The sequence below is a fragment of the Eriocheir sinensis genome, chromosome 11 (genome assembly GCF_024679095.1).
Source record: "Eriocheir sinensis breed Jianghai 21 chromosome 11, ASM2467909v1, whole genome shotgun sequence".
NCBI classification, from domain to species: domain Eukaryota; kingdom Metazoa; phylum Arthropoda; class Malacostraca; order Decapoda; family Varunidae; genus Eriocheir; species Eriocheir sinensis.
Window position 1 is genome coordinate 24,104,070 of NC_066519.1, and position 19,254 is coordinate 24,123,323.

At 45.9% G+C, this 19,254-nt stretch overlaps 1 protein-coding gene across 1 annotated transcript in view; it reads right to left on the minus strand.

The window, feature by feature from the left end:
* Positions 1–4,174: 4,174 nt before the first annotated feature.
* Positions 4,175–19,254, minus strand: part of LOC126997157 (nephrin-like) — a 49,672-nt gene continuing 34,592 nt past the window's right edge. The window contains exons 8-16 of the mRNA XM_050858206.1: positions 19,001–19,125; positions 15,874–16,024; positions 14,534–14,679; positions 13,781–13,946; positions 11,688–11,803; positions 8,928–9,129; positions 6,462–6,743; positions 4,352–5,224; positions 4,175–4,203 (exon numbers count right to left, since the gene is read on the minus strand). Coding sequence (XP_050714163.1) covers positions 4,175–4,203; positions 4,352–5,224; positions 6,462–6,743; positions 8,928–9,129; positions 11,688–11,803; positions 13,781–13,946; positions 14,534–14,679; positions 15,874–16,024; positions 19,001–19,125 — 2,090 coding nt within the window. The remainder of the gene's footprint in view (positions 4,204–4,351; positions 5,225–6,461; positions 6,744–8,927; positions 9,130–11,687; positions 11,804–13,780; positions 13,947–14,533; positions 14,680–15,873; positions 16,025–19,000; positions 19,126–19,254) is intronic.

Genomic DNA, 19,254 nt, shown 5'->3' on the forward strand with positions numbered 1-19,254 from the left:
TTTATTTTTTCCTTATTCTGTACTTTAATTTCATCCCCAGCTTGTACCTTTATTTTCCCTTTTTATGACCTTTACTTCAGCTCATTATTTTTCTCATTCTTCTTTGATCCTCAGCGTGTACCTTCCCACTTTCACTCTTCCTTCCGTGATTTCCTTTATTTTATCCCTACCTGTACCGTCATTTCATCCCCATCCTGTACTTTTTTTATTCCCTAACCTGTATGTACATTTATGTCATCATTCTCTCCTACCTCTCATTGACCCCCATCGCTTACCTTTCCTCCTTTACCTTCCCTTCAACTCATCACCTTTATTTTATCCCCTTCCTGCACCTTCATTTCATCCCCAGCCTGTACCTTTTTTTTTTTATCCTCGGTCTGTACCTTCATATTATCATCCCCTCATACCTCATTGATCCCCATCGTGTACCTTCCCACCTTTACCTTCCCCTCCACTGATTGCCTTTCCTGTCACGTCCCTTCGAGAATGTCCTTTGATCCTCTGCGTCACGTCGGTGCAGTGTCCTCGTCCATCAGGGCCGCGGCACCCACAGGACTCGTACGTAAGAAACCCTCCTCGGAAGACTAAGATAAGACGCCTTGAAGTAGAGCCCCTAAAGGTGACGGTTGCGTGTGGGTCTCGAGTAATGGGTGATAAGTAATGCAGTAAGTAATCGTGTTTTTTGGTAAGGGGGATGAAGCACCGTCGTTCGTCTTTTGATAATAACCGTTACTTGTTGGTCCATCTTCTGTGATTTTTTTGTTCCCGTGTTTTTACTTTCTACTGAGGAGCGGAAAGTGGAGGTCGTGATGGGTGTAAGGTTTTTGTATTGAGGCGAAAAAAACATCGTCATTCCTTTTTTGTTATTAACCATTGCTTGTTAGTCCACCTTCACTGATTTTTTTACCTGTATTTTTATTTTTTACCATTTACTGAGGAGCGGAAAGTGGAGGTCGTGATGGGTGTCAGGAGGTTTTTGTATCGAGGAGAAAAAAAAACCCATCGTCATTCCTCTTTTGATATTAACCGTTGCTTGTTAGTCCACCTTCACTGATTTTTTTTACCTGTATTTATATTTTTTACCTTTTATTGTACCTGTGTTTTTACCTCTTACTGAGGAGCGGAAAGTGGAGGTCGATATGTGTGTAAGGAGGTTTTTGTATTGAGGCGAAAAAAAAAAAAACATCATACCTCCTCTGATATTAACCATTGCTTGTTAGTCCACCTGCACAGATTTTTTTTACATGTTTTTTTTTTATTTCTTTATCTTTTATGGAGGAGCCGAAAGTGCATGCCGTGATGGTTGAATGAAGACTGATCTGCCTTTATTCCCTTTTTTATCAATGACGTAACCATTTTTGTGTACCTCTCTGGATGCTTTCAATTATTTTTCAACTGGGCTCAATCATCTTTTACGAAGGCTGGACGTAGAGGTCGTGATGACTGTAGTGAGACTGACCTGCATTTATTTCCCTCTTGATCAGCGACCTTACCATTTTCTTTTACCCGTTCGGATGCCTTCAATTATTTTTCAGCTGGGCTATTATTATGTTGTACGAAGGAGCGAAACAGAGAAAATTATAGAGTACTGAAAAGAGGGGAGAACGGAGTCGTGGGGGTCGAAAAAGTAGCTGGAAAAGTGAAGTGAGGAGAGTCATGGAGGTCGAAAGGGTAGGGGAGAGTGAAGTGAAGAGAGTTATGGTCGAAAGAGTAGAGGAGAGTGAAGTGAGTACAGTCATTATGGTCGAAAAAGTAAGTAAAGTGAAGTGAAGGGAGACATCATGGTCGAAAAAATAGCAGAGTGAAGTCATCATGGTCGAAAGAGAAGTGGAAAGTGAAGAGAGACATCATGGTCGAAAAAGTAGAAGAGTGAAGTGAGTAGTCATTATGGTCGAACGAGAAAGGAAAGTGAAGTGAAGAGACATCATGGTCGAAAAAGTAGGAGAGTGAAGTGAGTAGTCATTATGGTCGAAAGAGAAAGGAAACTGAAGTGAAGGGAGACATCATGGTCGAAAAAGTAGCAGAGTGAAGTGAAGTCATTATGGTCGAAAGAGTAAGGAAAGTGAAGTGAAGAGAGACATCATGGTCGAAAAAGTAGCAGAGTGAAGTGAAGTCATTATGGTCGAAAGAGTAAGGAAAGTGAAGTGAAGAGAGACATCATGGTCGAAAAAGTAGCAGAGTGAAGTGAAGTCATTATGGTCGAAAGAGTAAGGAAAGTGAAGTGAAGAGAGACATCATGGTCGAAAAAGTAGCAGAGTGAAGTGAGTAGAGTCATTATGGTCGAAAGAGTAGAGAAAGTGAAGTGAAGAGAGACATCATGGTCGAAAAAGTAGCAGAGTAAAGTGAAGTCATCATGGTCGAAAGAGTAAGGAAAGTGAAGTGAAGAGAGACATCATGGTCGAAAAAGTAGCAGAGTAAAGTGAAGTCATCATGGTCGAAAGAGTAAGGAAAGTGAAGTGAAGAGAGACATCATGGTCGAAAAGAAGTGAAGAGAGACATCATGGTCGAAAAAGTAGCAGAGTAAAGTGAAGTCATCATGGTCGAAAGAGTAAGGAAAGTGAAGTGAAGAGAGACATCATGGTCGAAAAAGTAGCAGAGTGAAGTCATCATGGTCGAAAGAGTAGAGAAAGTGAAGTGAAGAGAGACATCATGGTCGAAAAAGTAGCTGAGTGAAGTCATCATGTGGAAAGAGTAGTTGAAAAAGTGGAGCAGTCATGATCGAGGAAAGTAAAGTAAGTAGATTCATGGTCGCAAGAGTAGTTGGAAAAGTGTAGCAGACTCATGGTCGAGGGAGTAGCAGAAAGTGTAGCGAACGGAGACGGTGCGGTACTCAGATGATGAATAATACTAACACTCAGCAGCTGGAAGTAGAAGGAACGAGAGTGACATTAGTCGTAAGGAGGATAAATGTTGCCAGTAAAGTCAGATTCAACCTTCCTTCTTCTCTCTTTCCTCTCTCTCTCTCCCGGCACATAATACTCTCTCAGGAGGGGAGGGGAGGATCAAATCACCTCGGGAACTCAACTCCATCATTGTCTATTTTGGTATCTTCCTCTGCGTTCTTTCTCTTTTATGAAGCTGCGTGTTCCCGGTCCTTTGTTATCGTGTTTTTTCTTTCTACCGTAAAGAAAATGATCACCGGGGTAGCGCAAGAGAGAAGCAGAAGAGAGCAATTGTGAGTGTTAAGCTTTGAATAGTAGAAACAAAATAAGGAAAGGCTTTAAGCGGAGAAATATTAGTTCATATTAGAATGCATAATAGAAAACTGGATTAAGGAAAGTCGTGGGAGTCATTCAGGAGGAAAAATGATAAAAAAGATTGAATGAAGGGAGCAGAGGTGACCTTAAAGGGGATATATAATAGAAAATTGGATAAGGAGGGTAACGAATGCTTTTTTAGGAGAATAACTAATGGAAAACGGGAATGAGCAGACTCGTGGTGGCTTTCAAGAGAATTAACTAAAGAAAAGAAAAATGAGGATAGTCGAGGTTGAGGATACATAATAGAAAATGGAATAAGGAGAACTACGAATATTTTTTTCTTTAGAGGAGTAACTAATGGAAAACGGGAATGAGCAGACTCGCGGTGGCTTTTAAGAGGATGAACTAAAGAAAACAAAAATAGAGAAGAGACGAGACGGTCTTAAAGATGATACATAACTGAAAACAGAGTATAGTTGGGAATTCATTTTGTAGGGAGGAATAACTAGTGGAAAACGGGAATGAGCAGACTCGTGGTGGCCTTCAAGAGGAGGAACTAAAGAAAACAAAGACGGGGGGAGTCGCGGCGGCTTTCAGGAAGATAAACAACGGAAAATGGAATGAGGAGCGTCGCGAGGGTGCTTCAGGAGGATAAATAACACTCAGAGTAGCGAAAAGTGGAATGAACGTTGTTATTGGAGGTGGAGGAGGAACAGGGGGCGCCGGTGGAGGTACAGAGGAGGGGGTCGAGGGCAGTTTCCTGGAGAGAGAGGGGGGGGGCGGCGCTCTCTTGGGGGAGGTAGAGAACTTGCAGGGGGACTCCACTCTCCGCCCCCTGCACCGACGGGTGGATCTGGGAGGCCAAGCGGGAGAGCGTTCCACCTCCTCCACCTGCGCATCCACCTCGGGGCAGCGTGGTGGCGGCGGTGGTATAATGGTGGTGGTGGTGTGGGGGGAGGGTGGTGGTGTAGAGCTCAGTGGAGGTGGGTGTGGGTGTGGCATTCTGCGGGAAGTGCTAGCGAGTGGTGATGACGTGTGGAAGGGACGTGGAGGTGGTGGCAATGGTGTTGTGTCGTGGTGGTGGTGGTGGCGGTGTAGTGGTGATGGCGCAAGGCCCTCCTGGGTGCTGGGGGATGCCTGCTGGGGTGTACGTGCCGTGGGGGATGGTGATGGTGTACTGGGGCGTCGTGCGGAGGAGCAGTGTGGAGGTGTGAAGCTGGGGGTAGAGGTGAGGGGGGACTGCGGGGGGGGCTCAACCACGGGGATCGGGGCCATATGGGGGAGGGCGGCGGGGTACATTACCTGGGGGAGCGAGACTGTGTGTATCTGCGGGTGGAGGGGCTGTGGCGGGGGGTGGTGGAGGGGGTGCGAGGTGGGGTGCGGGGAGAGGTGATGCTGGGAGACCTGGGGGGAGAGAGCCAGCTGCTGGGGTAATGGTGCAGGGGAGACATGCCCAGGGGGAGGTGTCAGGTGGACGTAGGGAGCTGTGAGGGGAGGGAGGACAGCCTGGGGTTCTGGGGGCAGTGCTACATCAGGCTGGGGCTCGAGGACTGGCTGCGGGGGCTGGAGAGTATCAAAACCTATCTGCTCCTCGGTCAGCCCCATCACACTCTGCTCCATCTGCACCTCACTCTGAGGCTGAGGCTGCACGTTGGAGGGGGTTAACGCTCCCTGGGTCCCTTCCACCTCCTGGGAATGCGGTAGGCTCAGCACGGACTGGGATTCCCGGTTCATGATAGGCTGGGATTCCCTTCGGCGTAGGTTCCGTAAGCTGAGCCTGGAGAGCCTTGACGGGGAGTGAATCTCGACCCGCGGTGTTGTGATGTCATCCGCCTCCACCTCAAGGACATGAACAGGACCACCGCGACATGAGGCAGCTCGGGGGCGCGTCCTCCTTGGGGAACTCCCGCCGGGTGCGCTGCGTGTGGAGGACTTGCGCATGAGGGGTGAGGAGCGGCGGGAGGAGCGGGCGGAGGTCACCTGGGTCACCACCACGGGGCCGGGCGAGAAGGTGGTCAGGAGCTCTGTGGGCGGGAGGAGACGTGAGAGAGAGGGAGAGGGAGAGGGAGTGAGGGAGAGGAAGGAGAGAGAGAGGAAGGAGAGAGAGAGAGAGAGAGAGAGAGAGAGAGAGAGAGAGAGAGAGAGAGAGAGAGAGAGAGAGAGAGAGAGAGAGAGAGAGAGAGAGAGAGAGAAGGTGGTAAAGAGACCTGTGTATGGAGAAATGGAGGGATAGAGGGAGGAGGGTGGAGGAGAGATGAAGAGAGAAAGGGAGAGAGAAAGGAGGACGGTGGCAAAGAGACGTGAGGAAGGGAGAAGCAGAGAAGCAAGGCTTAGAATTAGGACACACACACACACACACACACACACACACACACACACACACACACACACACACACACACACACACATTATCCCACCTTCTGCTCTGTCACCCTTCCCTTCTTCCTCTCGGTTTACCACTTCTCTCTTCCCTCTCTCTCCCTCCTCCCCTCTTCCCTTTCCTCTCGTAAATTAACACCACCCACAGCGTAATAACCTTCTCGGTCTATCTGTCTTTGTCTGTGTGTCTCTCCCTTCTAGGCCTTTATTCTCATTCGCTTTCGGCCTCCACAACAACTATTTCCAAAGGCTACAAAGGACATTAGTGGAGTTCTCAGGAGTCTTCTTTTTCTTGTTGATGGTGTAGAAGCCTTGACATACTATCACTAGGCTCATAAAAGTAGCCATTGAAAAACCCATAACCTCTACGAAAGCCTTATCTATTGTGTGCGTGTAAGCTCTAAAATGTTTGAGTGTGTGGGCCATATACTAACCGAATGATGAATTTTACCACCATATGTAAGACCCTTCTCAGTCTGTCTTTATTTGTCTGTTCTCTCTCTCTCTCTCTCTCTCTCTCTCACATAGATTCATTATTTGCTCTTATTTTCACATTCATGGTGCAAAAGTCTTCTCAAACCATCACTAAGCTCAAAATTACCAATGGAACAACCCACAACCTCTACGAAAGCCTAATCATATGTGTGTGTGTGTGTGTGTGTGTGTGTGTGAATATGGTCAGTCGTATATGTAGACTGTATTTCTTTTTTCACTGCAACAATTTCTACTGCTGATGTTACTACTACTACTACCACTACTATTGATACTACTACTACTACTACTACTACTACTACTACTACTATTACGACAACGACGACTACCACTATTCCAACACCTACCACCAAGCTCCGAAATGCTCGAAAAGAATGGCCTCATACTCACCACACGAGGGATGGCTGCCCCCACTATAGGTCGGGAACATCACCCCCTGACTCGGCATCTCCAGCAACGATTCACCCGAGACGTTATGATGGTGGTGGTGAGCCTTCCCCGGGGAGCTGCCGTGGCCTCTGCGGGCGCGGCAGGTTACCACGCCCGCCACCACCACCGCCACGCCAACCACCACGCCCACGACCGCCCCAGACACCACCACACTTAGCGGGGTGCCTCCAGGGTCCCGCGGGGTGTCTGTGGGTGTGGGTGCGTCCTCCCCTGGGTTCTTGACTGTTAGGAAGGGATTGGGAGTGACATTATGGAAGGAAGGAGGATTTAGTGGCATAATAATGTAGGATTTAAGGATGGAGGAAGTAGATGAGGAAGGAGTGTGCAGTGGAGGGATGAATGGATGTTGAATGGTTTGGCAATATGAATCGATGTAGAATAAGGAAGAATAAGGGTTTGGAAATTTCTTGATGATTTATTATTAAAGTTTTGCGTGTATGAATAGGTGGGATGTGGAAATAGTTGTCTAATCGTGTATGAATACGTGTTTAATGTTTGAAAATATGAAAAGATACTGAAGAATAAGATTTTTGAAGTTCCAGGTGTTATACTGTTCATGTTTTGTGTGTCTGGATGGTAAAAAAGGGTAAGATGTGGAAATATATGTGTCTAGTTGTATAAGAATTGATACTGAACTGTTTGATAATATGTATAGATGTTGAATAATATGGTTTTTGAAGTCCAAGGTTGATACATTTAAAGCATTGCGTGTAGGGATGGACAAAAGGGTGAGATGTGAAATGATTTGTGTTTGATACTGAAATAATGGAAAACCGAGCGATGGAATAGAAAAATGTCGAAGGATAGAGTGTAGCGAGTAAGGGTGAAAGGATAAGTGGGCGCAGAAGAATTGATGGTGATCAAATGAAAAATATAGAAGAAGGATAGAGAGTGTAGGTGAAAGAAAAGATAGAGTGGGCGCAGAAGAATTGATGTAAATTGAGTGATGGAATAGAAAAATGTCGAAGGATAGAGTGTAGCGAGTAAGGGTGAAAGGATAAGTGGGCGCAGAAGAATTGATGTAAATTGAGTGATGGAATAGAAAAATGTCGAAGGATAGAGTGTAGCGAGTAAGGGTGAAAAGATAAGTGGGCGCAGAAGAATTGATGTAAATCGAGTGATGGAATAGAAAAATGTCGAAGGATAGAGTGTAGAGAGTAAGGAAAGACGAGGGGGTGAAGGATAAGTGGGCGCAGAAGAATTGATGTATCTGAAACGTGATGACGGTAGCGGTTCATTGGCGAGTAAGGAAATCAAAGGGATGCAGGTGTCAAAGAGAGAATGGTAAAGGCGAGATGAAGGTCAGGGAAGGGAGGCGTGAAACATGATTATTGCTGAAGGGAAAGTGAGTGCGTTGGGCGAGGGTGAGAGTGGGAAGGGGAAAGTGAGAGTGCTTGAAAAGAATGTGTAAAATTTGTCTGTATTTCCTCCTGCCTGCGACTTGGAACCTTTCAAGAGGAGAGAATCAAGGCAACTCTCCACCCCAAAAATGACGTCTCTTCTGGCCTATTGTTTTATTATCTTTTGTTTGGAGTAGCGTCTAGCGTTTTTTTTGTTTTGTTTTTTGCTGTTTTTTTATTTTTATTTTACCCCTGAGCTGTCTCCCTTGCTGCGGAAAATAAGAGTGTGAACGGGATTTTCTGAGGGTAACGTAAACGAAAAAAAGAAAAGAAAAAAGAAAACGTGATGTAGAGGAGGTATAACCATGACAAACTATGCCCGTAGAATTCGCGAAGAGTAACGAAAAGGACAAGAAAAGAAGGGGAAATATATGTGTTTGGCGGTAAATAAATAATAATAACTATAAAATTAATCAAAATGGACGCCAACAGCCGCTCATAAAACTGCCGAAAGTAGCCCAAAAGAATCACTGACTCAGCAACAGAGAGAGAGAGAGAGAGAGAGAGAGAGAGAGAGAGAGAGAGAGAGAGAGAGAGAGAGAGAGAGAGAGAGAGAGAGAGAGAGAGAGAGAGAGAGAGAGAGAGAGAGAGAGAGAGACAGATAGATAAACAGACAAAAGAACAGAAGAACAAACAGAAAGATCGATACACAGAAAAAATTGATACAATAATGGACAAAATTCATGAGACAGCCCCCCCCCCCAAAAAAAAAGTCAGAACACCCTAAAACAAACAAACAAACAAACAAACAACATACAAACACTAAAGCGGCAATAAAATAAGGAAAACTAAACGAAAAATAACACTAATAACAAGCACCCAAACGACCCACTTAATCAACCCAATCAACGCAATCAATCCATCACTCCAACAGTCAATAACCCCATCACTTCAACAGTCAATAACCCCATCACCTCAACAATCAATAACCTCGTCACTTCAACAATCAATCAACCCAGCACGCAAGCACACTCCCCAATCCCCAATCCACAGGTGTCTGACTCACGTTCCACAGGTACTCTCTCCGGCGCCACCTGTTCGGCCTTAGGGGTGAGGGTGCGCAGCGTGAGGTAGGTGGGCGGGCTGCTCCCCTTGGCGTGGGCGGCGTGTAGCACCAGTGTGTAGTCGCGTCCGGGAGCCAGCGACGTCAGGTTGAAGCGAGGCAAAGAGTTGTTGTAGGTCGCTGCCACGTGGTTACCCTCCCTGACCTGTGGGTGGGTGGGAAGAGTGAGAGGGAAGAGTAGGGAAGGGAAGGAAAAAAGAGAAAGGGTAGGTGAGGAAAAGAAAGAAATGGTAGGGAAGGTAAGGAAAGCAAAGAAAGAGGGGGGACGGGAAGGAAAGAAAGGGTAGGGAGGAGAAGGAAAGAAAGAGTAGGAAAGGAATTGGAAGAGATGAGAGAGTAGGGAAGGGAAGGAAAGGAAAGGGTAGAGTAGGGAAGGGAAGGAGTAAATAGGGAAGGGTAGAAAAGAGTACGGAAGGGAAGAGAAGAAAAGAAAAAGAAGGGAAGGGAAGGAAATAAACGGTAGGTAAAGGAAGAAAAGAAAGAGTATGAAAGGGTAAGGAAAAGAAGAGAAGACAGAATAGGCAAGGGAATAGGAAGAAAGGATAGGTAATTGAAGGAAAGAAGCAGTAGGTAAGGGAAGAAAAGAAAGCAGAGAAGGGAAGGAAAGAAAGAATAGGAAGGGAAGGGAAGGGAAGAATGGGTAGGGAAGAGAAGGGAAGGGAAGAGAAGAGAAGAAAAAGTAGAGAAGGGAAGAAATGAAATAATAAGAAGGGAAATGAAGGAAGAAAAGAATAGGGAAGGGAAGGGAAGTAATTGTAGGGAAGAGAAGGGTTGTCATTGAACGTTAGGAAAGGGAAGAAAAGAGAAGAAAAGAAATGGAAGGGAAGGATGGTTGGGAAGGGAAGGGAAGGGAAGGAAATAACGGTAGGTAAGGGAAGGGTAGAAAGAGTAGAGAAGAGAAGAGAAATAAATAAGCAGTAGGTAAGGGAAGGAAAGGAAATGCAGGGAAGGGAAGAGAATAGAAGAAAGGGTTAGGAAGGGAAGGGAAGAAAGGGCAGGGAATGAGAGATGTAAATAAACCAAGAATAGGGAAGGGTAGTTAAGAAAAAGGGTAGGGAAGGGAAGGGCAGAAAGGGTAGGGAATTAAATAGATGTAAATAAACGGTAAGTAGGGGAGGAAAGAAAGAACAGGGAAGGAAAGGGCGGAAAAGGGCAGGGGAGGGAAGGAAAGAAAGTTGGTGGAATTATAATGTATGGAAGCGAGTGGAATTTCATGTTTGGGAGATGGAAAGAAAAGAGATAAAACGAAGTGAGAAGAGAGAATTTGTGTGTAGAGGATTTAAAGCGAAGAAAAATGATGGGAAAGGAGGGGAGAGGAGAGGAAAATAAAGTAAAAGAAAGGTTAAGAAAGAAAACGCAATTAGAGAGGAAAGAAGAAGTAAAAATAGTGGGAGAGGAGAGGAAAGGAGGAAAAAAAGAGGATGGGAAGGAAAATGAAAGAGTGAAGAGAGAGAGAGAGAGAGAGAGAGAGAGAGAGAGAGAGAGAGAGAGAGAGAGAGAGAGAGAGAGAGAGAGAGAGAGAGAGAGAGAGAGAGAGAGAGAGAGAGAGAGAGAGAGAGAGAGAGAGAGAGAGAGAGAGAGAGAGAAAGAAGAAAAAGATAGAATATTACTCAATTTTCACGGTAATGTCTTTTCTTCTAAAGGTCTCATTGTGTACTCGACCTAATTTTTTTTTTATCACTTTTTAGTCTATTTTGTCTCCGCCTCAACCCTTTCCTCCACCGTGGTCAGAGTGAGGAGGAAAGAGGCTGGAGGAGGAAAGAGGGGGGGGGGGGGGGGGAGGACAGTTTAGGTACTCTGAATTTCCTTAAGTTTATCCCTTATTAAACTTTTTTCTAGTAAGGTTTCTATCCAGTCCTTCCCACGTCTCTCCCTGCGTACCCTACCCTCACCCCCTGGAGAGAGAGAGAGAGAGAGGGAGGGAGAGGGAGGGAGAAGGTGGGGGGGAGGGGGAAAAGTTTGTTATCCCCTCATGGAAGTTTTCTTTTCGCTTGAAGTTTCCCTTTACCCTAATATTCCCTTCCCTCCCGACGCTCCCAAGACTCCTCCAGGTATTAAAGTTTCTGCCGAGTTTTTCTCCTTCAAGTGCCGGTCAATATTTCCTCTTCCTTTTCCCGGCTTGTTTATCCCCTTCGAGTGCCGCTCAGTATTTCCGCCCTTCCTCGGCCTGTCATATTTTTCTCCTTCACTCGCTGGTCAGTGTTTTCTTGTCTTCCTTTGCCTTGCCTTACTTTCCTTGCTAGTATGGATTCCTCTTATTTCTTTTTTCTCTACCTCTTCCTGCTACTCCTTCTCCTCTCTCTACTCATCCTCCTCGTCCTCATCGTTGGTCAGTGTTTTCTTGTCTTCCTTTGCCTTGCCTTGCCTTACTTTCCTTGCTAGTATGAACTCTTCTTATTTCTGTTCTTCTCTACCTCTTCCTTCTACTCCTCCTCTCTCTTGTCATCCTCCTCGTCCTCATCCTACTCTCCTTCTCCTCGTCCTTCTGCTACTTGTCTACGGCCCAGTTCTCGTCTTCGTCTTCCTCCTCCTCCTCCTCCTCTCTAACTAATCCCTCCGTCATCTGTTTCGTGAAGAGCATTATCTCACCACATAACTCACCTTTACTTCATTGCCAAGTGTGTGAGTGGGTGTGTGCGGGCAGGAAATGACGTCATGGTGCAGGTGTGTGTGGGCAGGTGTGTGTGACGGTGCGCTACTCACCTCCAAGTGGTAAGTGTGCGCCAGGTGCCCCGGAGAAACCACGTCCTCACAGGTGACGCTCGCCGAGTCCGTGGTGATGTCGTGTTGGTGGCAGCCGGTCAGTGGGCTCGGATCCCCTACAGGACAGATGTTGAGGGTTGGATTAGCTTCGTTTTGTATATTCTTTAGGCTTTATTGGGTTGGGAAGGAATAGAAGGGTTGATGAAATAAGAAAAAGGAAGCAGAAGTAGAATGGAAGGAAGGGAATAGAAGAGTCAGTGAAGAAAGGGAGGAATAGAATAGAAGGAAGGGAATAGAAGACTGGGGAGGCGGTAGCTGAGTCGACAGAGTGACGGCCCCGCGTTCAGGAGGACGCGAGTTCAATCCCCGCCCGGTGCCACCAAGCTGGGATTTTTCAGCCGCCGCCGAGTGGCTTAAAACTACCCACATGCTGTCCAGAAGGCCACCTCAACCCGGACTCTAGATTCTAAGATTAAAGATGAGCTCCGGGAGGGCAGCATGAGCCAATGCAAGATGGCGCCACTATACACACTCGCTTGCTCCAGAACGGGCTGGGCCGACCATCAGGCCCCACCGGGAAGAAGCCTACTGGCGCAATAGGCCGCGACGTAAAAAAAAAAAGAAGAAAAAAAAAGAATTAATGAAGAGGAAGAAACAGGAAGAAGAAAGGAAGGAAGGATTAAAATAGAAGGAAGGGAATAGAAGAGTTAATGAAGGGGGAGAAATAATAATAAGAAAGGAAGGAAGGATTAAAAGAGAAGGAACGAAATAGAAGATTTAATTAAGGGGAAGAAAAAAGGGAAAGAAAGGAAGGAAGGAATAGAATGCGAGGAAGTTAATAAAAGGGTTAAGAGTAAACGAAGGGAAATAAATAAGATAAATAAAGGAAGAAAAAAATAGAAGAATGGAAGAAAGGGAATAGAAGAGTTAATGAAGTGGAAGACTTGAGGAAGAAAGGAAGGAAAGAAAGGAAGGAGAGATAAGAGTAGAGACGGAGAGGGCTGAAAGGGAGCGAAGGAGGGGAGTGAAAGCAAATAAGATGAAGGAGGGAAGGAAGGAAGGAGGGAAGAAATGCAGGGAACCCAGAGCCAGATAATACGAAGAAGGAAAGGAGGAAAGATAGAGAGGTAAGAGGAAGGAAGAAGGATAATTGAAGGAGGAAGGGTAGTTGATGTCAATCTAAGTTAGGATGTCTTTGGTTAGAAGTTATGTTAGACGAGTTTCGATCCTCCCAACCCACTCCCTTCCCTTTTCTTTTTTTACAACAAAGGAGACAGCTCAAGGGCACAAAAAAGGAACAATAATAAAAAAAAAGCCCGTTACTCGCTGATCCTAAAAAGAATCCAAAGAGTTGGCCGAAAGAGGGGTCAATTTCGGGAGGAGAGGTGTCTTGATACCCTCCTCTCTGCCTTTCCTTCGTATCTACCAACCACTTCTTCCTTACCCTCGCTCATACGTCAGGTTTTATTGGGTTAGATCAGGGTAAGTTGGTTTAAGTTTAAGGAAGTTAGGATTAAGTCAAGTTAGTTTAGATTTGAGTAGGTTATGCCAAACTCCTCCTTTTTCTTTATTTCCCTTGTTTCATTCCCACCATTTATCCTTTTCCCTTTCTTATACTTTAGTTTTTATCGGGTAAGATTTGGTTAAGTTGATCAAGGTGAGATTACGATGGACTGGAAGGTAAGGCAGACTATATTAGATCGTTCCAAACCCTTCCCTCACCTTCCCCTTTATTCTGGATACGACTTCTCCTTTCCCCATTCTTAACCTCCTCCTTGATTCCCTCTCTCTTCAGTCCCTTCCTTAGGTTATCCTTGATTAGAATTGAAGTTAGACTAGACTAGATCAGATCATTTCAAACCTTTCCCCTCTCTTCCCTTTTACCCTTCCACCGTCTTCTCTATTTCCTTCTTCCTTCTTTATTTCCCTTTTTTCCCTTCCTTAGGTTAGATTTGATTAGAAATTAAGTTAGACTAGATTAGAACATCCCAAACCTTTCCCTTCCCTTCTGTTTTAGGCTACCATTCCTACTACTTCTCCCTTCCCATCCCTTCATTCCTTTTGTCTTTCTTTTCCTTCCCTCGCTTCCTCACCCACAATACGGATGGCGAAGACACACGGATGGTCAGCCTTCCCCAGGTCATTCCTCGGCTGGCACTCGGCCCGCATGGCTCCCTGGGTACTGCTGAGGTTGCCCTGCGCCGTGGCCCAGCCGGTCGAGGTGAGGCCAGAGTCGTCGTGCTGCAGTGCCGACCTCAGCTGTAGGGGAAGACGGAGAGATTGGGGTGATTATAAGTGGGTCGATAGGGGTGTGAGGGGAAGGGTGTGGGTTTATATAAAGGAGTAAAGAAGGGTGTGTGTGTTTTGGGTGGAGCAAGGGTGTGTGTTTTATTTGTTTGGTGGGGGGAAGATGTATGTGTTATGTGTTTGAGTTAGGAAGTGTGTGTGTGTGTGTGTGTGTGTGTTTGTGTGTGTTTTGGGGAACAAGATGGGAGTGTGTGTGTGTGTGTGTGTGTGTGTGTGTGTGTGTGTGTGTGCATCGGAAGGCGAGACAGAAGGGTGTGCGTGTGTATGTGTTTGTGTTGGGGGGGGGGAGGAAGGGAGGGGCTGTGTGGATGTGTGTTTAGGGAGATAAGGATGCTGAGGAAGATTGTGTGAGGATGAATGGAGATGATATGGGAAGATGCTTAATGGATTTGGGAGATTCAAGCGATGGGTAAGAGGCGGAACATTAATATTCAGTGACTGTGGGATTTGCAGGGACAGATAAGGACCACAAAATACGTACCCAGCATAAAACTATCCATTCTCTTATTATCGGCAAACTCAAGCCAGGACCAACTCACCTGCGTCATGTTAGCGGTGAAAGTGACCCTCTCCCAGGTGAACATGACGTCAGGGGGAGAAGCGAGCACTTTACACTCCATCCTCACCTTCTCCCCAACCACCGCCAGCATCTCCTTCACCCCCTCCCATGCGCACACAGGGGGGACTGGGGGAGGAAACGAAGTGGATGAAAAAAATAAATGAAGCGATAATAGGAAACAAGAGAGAATAGAGAAGTTAAGGAAGAGGAGAAATTAGATAAAGACTAGGAAGAAAAGGGAACTAAGGGAGAAAAATGAGAGTGTGAGAACATAGAACAGTAATAAGAGACACAGAAGAGAATAGAGGAGTTAAGGAAGGGGAGAAATTAGAGAAAGAAAGGAAGAAAATGGGGGAAAATGGAGAAAAAGGAGCAAGAAAAAAAACATAGAGCAGTTATAGGAGAGACAAGAGAGAATAGAAAGGTTGATAAAAAAGGCAAAATAAAGAAAGAAAGGAAGCAAGGAATATATGAAGGAAGGAAGACAGGAAGGAGATATAAGAGTAGATAGAAAGAGAAGGTTGAAAGGGAGCGGAGGAGGAGGAGGGCAGTGAGAGCAAATAAGACGAAGGAAGAAAGGAGGGAGGAGGGAAGCGAGGAAGGGAACACAGCGCCGGCTAGTAAAGGGAAGCAAAGGAGGAGAGATAGAGAGGTAGGAGGAAGGAAGAAGGGCCATTGAAGGAGGAAGCGAGGGAAGAAGTGCCGTGCGAAGAGGGAAGAGGAGGAGGGGGAGATAAAGATGGAGATTAAGGAAAGAATTAGAAGGAGAAAAGGAGGAGGGAAGGAGCGCGGGGAGCTTGGACGAGATTGATGCAAGTGGAGAAAGAAGGAAGAGGAGGAGGGGGAAGAGGAAGAGGAGGAAGGAGGAAGAGGAGAAAGAAAAGAAGGAGGAGGAGGAGGAAGAGGATAATAGAGTGGTGCAGAGCTAATAATGAAATTGGAGAAGAACGAAAGGAGGAGAGGGAATGGTGTGATAAGAGAGAGAGAGAGAGAGAGAGAGAGAGAGAGAGAGAGAGAGAGAGAGAGAGAGAGAGAGAGAGAGAGAGAGAGAGAGAGAGAGAGAGAGAGAGAGAGAGAGAGAGAGAGAGAGAGAGACTTAATTTAGAGTGGCAGAGGGAAAGAAAGAGAGAGGAGGAAGAGAAAAAAGCAGGCAGTAAAAATAGAAGGTTAAATAAAACGGCAGAAAAAAAAACAAGAACACAATGACTTAGGAGAGAGAAACGAGATCACACACACACTACCACTACTACTACTACTACTACTACTACTACTACTACTACTACTACTACTACTACTACTACTACTTCTACTACTACTTACAGTCTATATGGAGGGGTACGGCGTTGCTCTGTCCATCTCCCTCAGAATTCGACGCAACACATGTATAGAGTCCCGCGTCCTTGTGTGTTACCTCAAGTAGTGTTAGAGACTGTCCACTCTCTACCACGTTGGCTCGATGCAGCGGCCGCCCCTAGAGAGAGAGAGAGAGAGAGAGAGAGAGAGAGAGAGAGAGAGGGAGAGGGAGAGGGAGAGAGAGGATATATGTTCAGAAAGGGCGGTGGAGTGTGTGATGGAGATTGATGAATTGGGTTAAAATTGGTTGACCTGGCGATGGAATAGAGGATGATACGCTTGCTGTGTGTGTGTGTGTGTGTGTGTGCGTGTGTGTGTGTGTGTGTGTGTGTGTGTGTTTGCTCCTGCCTGTCCCTGATCAGATTATAAACACACACACACACACACACACACACACACACACACACACACACACACACACACACACACACACACACACACACACACACACACACACACACACACACACACACACACAGTTCCAATCCTCCACTCTTTTTTTTCTCTCCATTCCTCTCCCTCACCTTCGAAATGTCAACTGAGGAGATATGTATTTTTACCTCCTGTTCTCTCCCCTCCCCTCCTCTTCTTTCCTCCACTCTTCTCTTCCCTCTCCCCTCATTCTTTCCTCTCCACTACACTTCTCTGTCAATGGTGTAGAGTAAAAAAAAAAAAAGGTAAATATCTAGCCAATAACGTAACCTTACACCTGGATAGAGAACCTCGGGCATACCTGGGTTGTGATCGATAAGGGAGGAGGGAGCGAGGGAGGGAAGCAGGGAGGGGAAGGGTGGATGCAGGGGGAAGTGAAGGGATTGATCGGGGAAGGAGTAAGCAAGGGAGGAGCATCGGGGTGGTGTGTGGGAGGGAAAGGGAGGAATGAGTAATGGGATGGTGGGTTTGTGAGTGGGTGTCCGGGAGGGAGGGAGAGAGGGAGAGGTGGAGGAAGGCAAGTGAGAGCAGGAAGGGATGGAAAGGAAGGAAGCTAAGTGGATAGGTGTGTGAGTGAGTGGATGGAAGGGAAAGGAGAAGGGCGACGAGGGAAGGGAAGGAAGCTTGGGCATGTGTGTTTATGTAATTGTTTTTGTTTCGTTTTTTGGTGTATTTCTTTGCAAAGTTTAAGTGGAGGAAGGAAGAGAGAGAAGGAAAGGAAAGAAGGAATGGAGAAGGGAGAGAGGGAAAGGAAGAAAAAGAGGGAGAAAAGGAAGAAGTGGAATAAAGTAGTTTGTTGATAAGAAGGGAGAGATAAGAAGGAGAAGAAAAGGAAGGAAACGAGGGAAGGGAATAAGGTAAATTGTTGATAAGAAGGACGGTCAAGGAAGGGGGGGTGAAGAGAGAGAAGGAAAAGAAGGAAGAGAGGGATAAAAGGGAGAAGAAAATGAAGGAAGGGAATAAGTTGGTTTGTTGATAAGGAGAATCGAAAGAAGGGAGAAGGGTGGAAGGGTAAAAGGAGGGAGGGAAGGAAGTAAAGTTTGAAGGAAGACAGGAAGGGATAGAAGGAAAGAAAAAAAAGGAAGGAAGAAGGAAAGGAAGGTAGGGAAGGAGGTAGTTTGTTGATATGAAAGAAGGTCGAAAGAAGGGGAGAAAGTAGAAAGGGAAGAAGGGTGGAGGGAGAGAAGGAAGGAAAAGGAAGTAGTATGTGGGTGAATGAAAGGCATGGGAGGGGGATGAGGGGAGGTGAAGGGAGGGAGGGAGGGAGTTAAAAAAAAAACAAGGAAAGGTTGAGAAAGATTTATACACCCAGACAAATAGATTCTCTCTCTCTCTCTCTCTCCTATAATCAACCGACGCTGACTCATCTTCCTAAATATCACTCAAGGTCCTTAACATTACAATAGTCCCCCCTCATCAGCCAATCCCACGCCAATGACTCCTAATGACTGACTCAGCGTGACTTTAAATGACTCACGAAGGTATAAGATGACGCTTAGGATGAATGACTCCTCCTTAAGCGTGACGTGAGTGTGTGTGTGTGTGTGTGGGGGGGGGGGGGGGAGGTTATGTGTGCGTGCCTCGTGCGTGAAGGAGATAAAAGGTTAAGGCAATGAGTCAACAAGGAGAGACGATCTTTTATTGTTTCGTGGAATAAGATGACGAAATCGTGACCTATATTTGAGCTATTGACTAACTGTATAAGAGAATGAACGGTAGTCAGTGAGTCAAGAAGGCGAGACACAGATTTTTTAGTGAAAGGATTGGCAAAATTATGGCGTATTTTAGGGGTATTGATTAACCGACGGCTGGATGAGAGAATGAACGGTGGAGGCATCGAGTCAACAAGGAGAGACTTTTTGTAGTGAATGAGATACCGAAAGTGTGACGTATTTTTAGGCGATGGAGTGTCTGATGACTGACTGAAAGAGTGAATGATGAAGCCAATACGTCAATGATTAGACATACAACATTACAGTGCATGGCTTTTGGATTCTGCTCATGAGAGAATAACTATTTTTTTCATCATGGCGTATAGTGATTGAGTGACTGATGACTGAATGAGGGAATGATGAAACCAATACGTAATGATTAGACATACAACATTACAGTGCATGGCTTTTGGATTCTGCTCAGAGAGAATAACTATTTTTTTCATCATGGCGTGTAGTGATTGAGTGACTGATGACTGAATGAGGGAATGATGAAACCAATACGTAATGATTAGACATACAACATTACAGTGCATGGCTTTTGGATTCTGCTCAGAGAGAATAACTATTTTTTTCATCATGGCGTATAGTGATTGAGTGACTGATGACTGAATGAGGGAATGATGAAGCCAATACGACAATGACTAGACACACAACAGTAACCCAAAATAACCCAGCACGACACAACCCAACCCAACTCAACATAACCCAACCCAACCCAACATAAGCCAATCCCACCCAACCTAGCCCAACATAACCCAACCCAATCCAACATAACCCAACCCAATATAACCCAACATAACCCAACATAACCCAACCCAATACAACACACCACAACACAACATAACCCAACGCAACCCAACTCAACACAATATAACCCAACCCAACCCAAACCAACAGAACAAAAACACGACAAAACGCAACACACGGCAACTCAAGGCAACACTCACGTTCAGCAGGAAGGTAAAGTTGTAGGCGGGCGGGTTGGCGCGCGCTGCACAGGTGAGAATGGCCGACTCCCCTGCCTCCAGCCCCCCCTCGCCCCCCTCGATGCTGATGCTAGCCTGGGGCACGTCTGGGGGGGAGGGATAAGGGGGAGATTAAAGTGAGGGAGTGAGGTAGGTGGTAGTGTGTGTTAGTGTGTATGTGAGAGGTGGGAGGGAGATGTTAGTATGTGAGCGTTAGTCTTTATATGAGTGTTAGT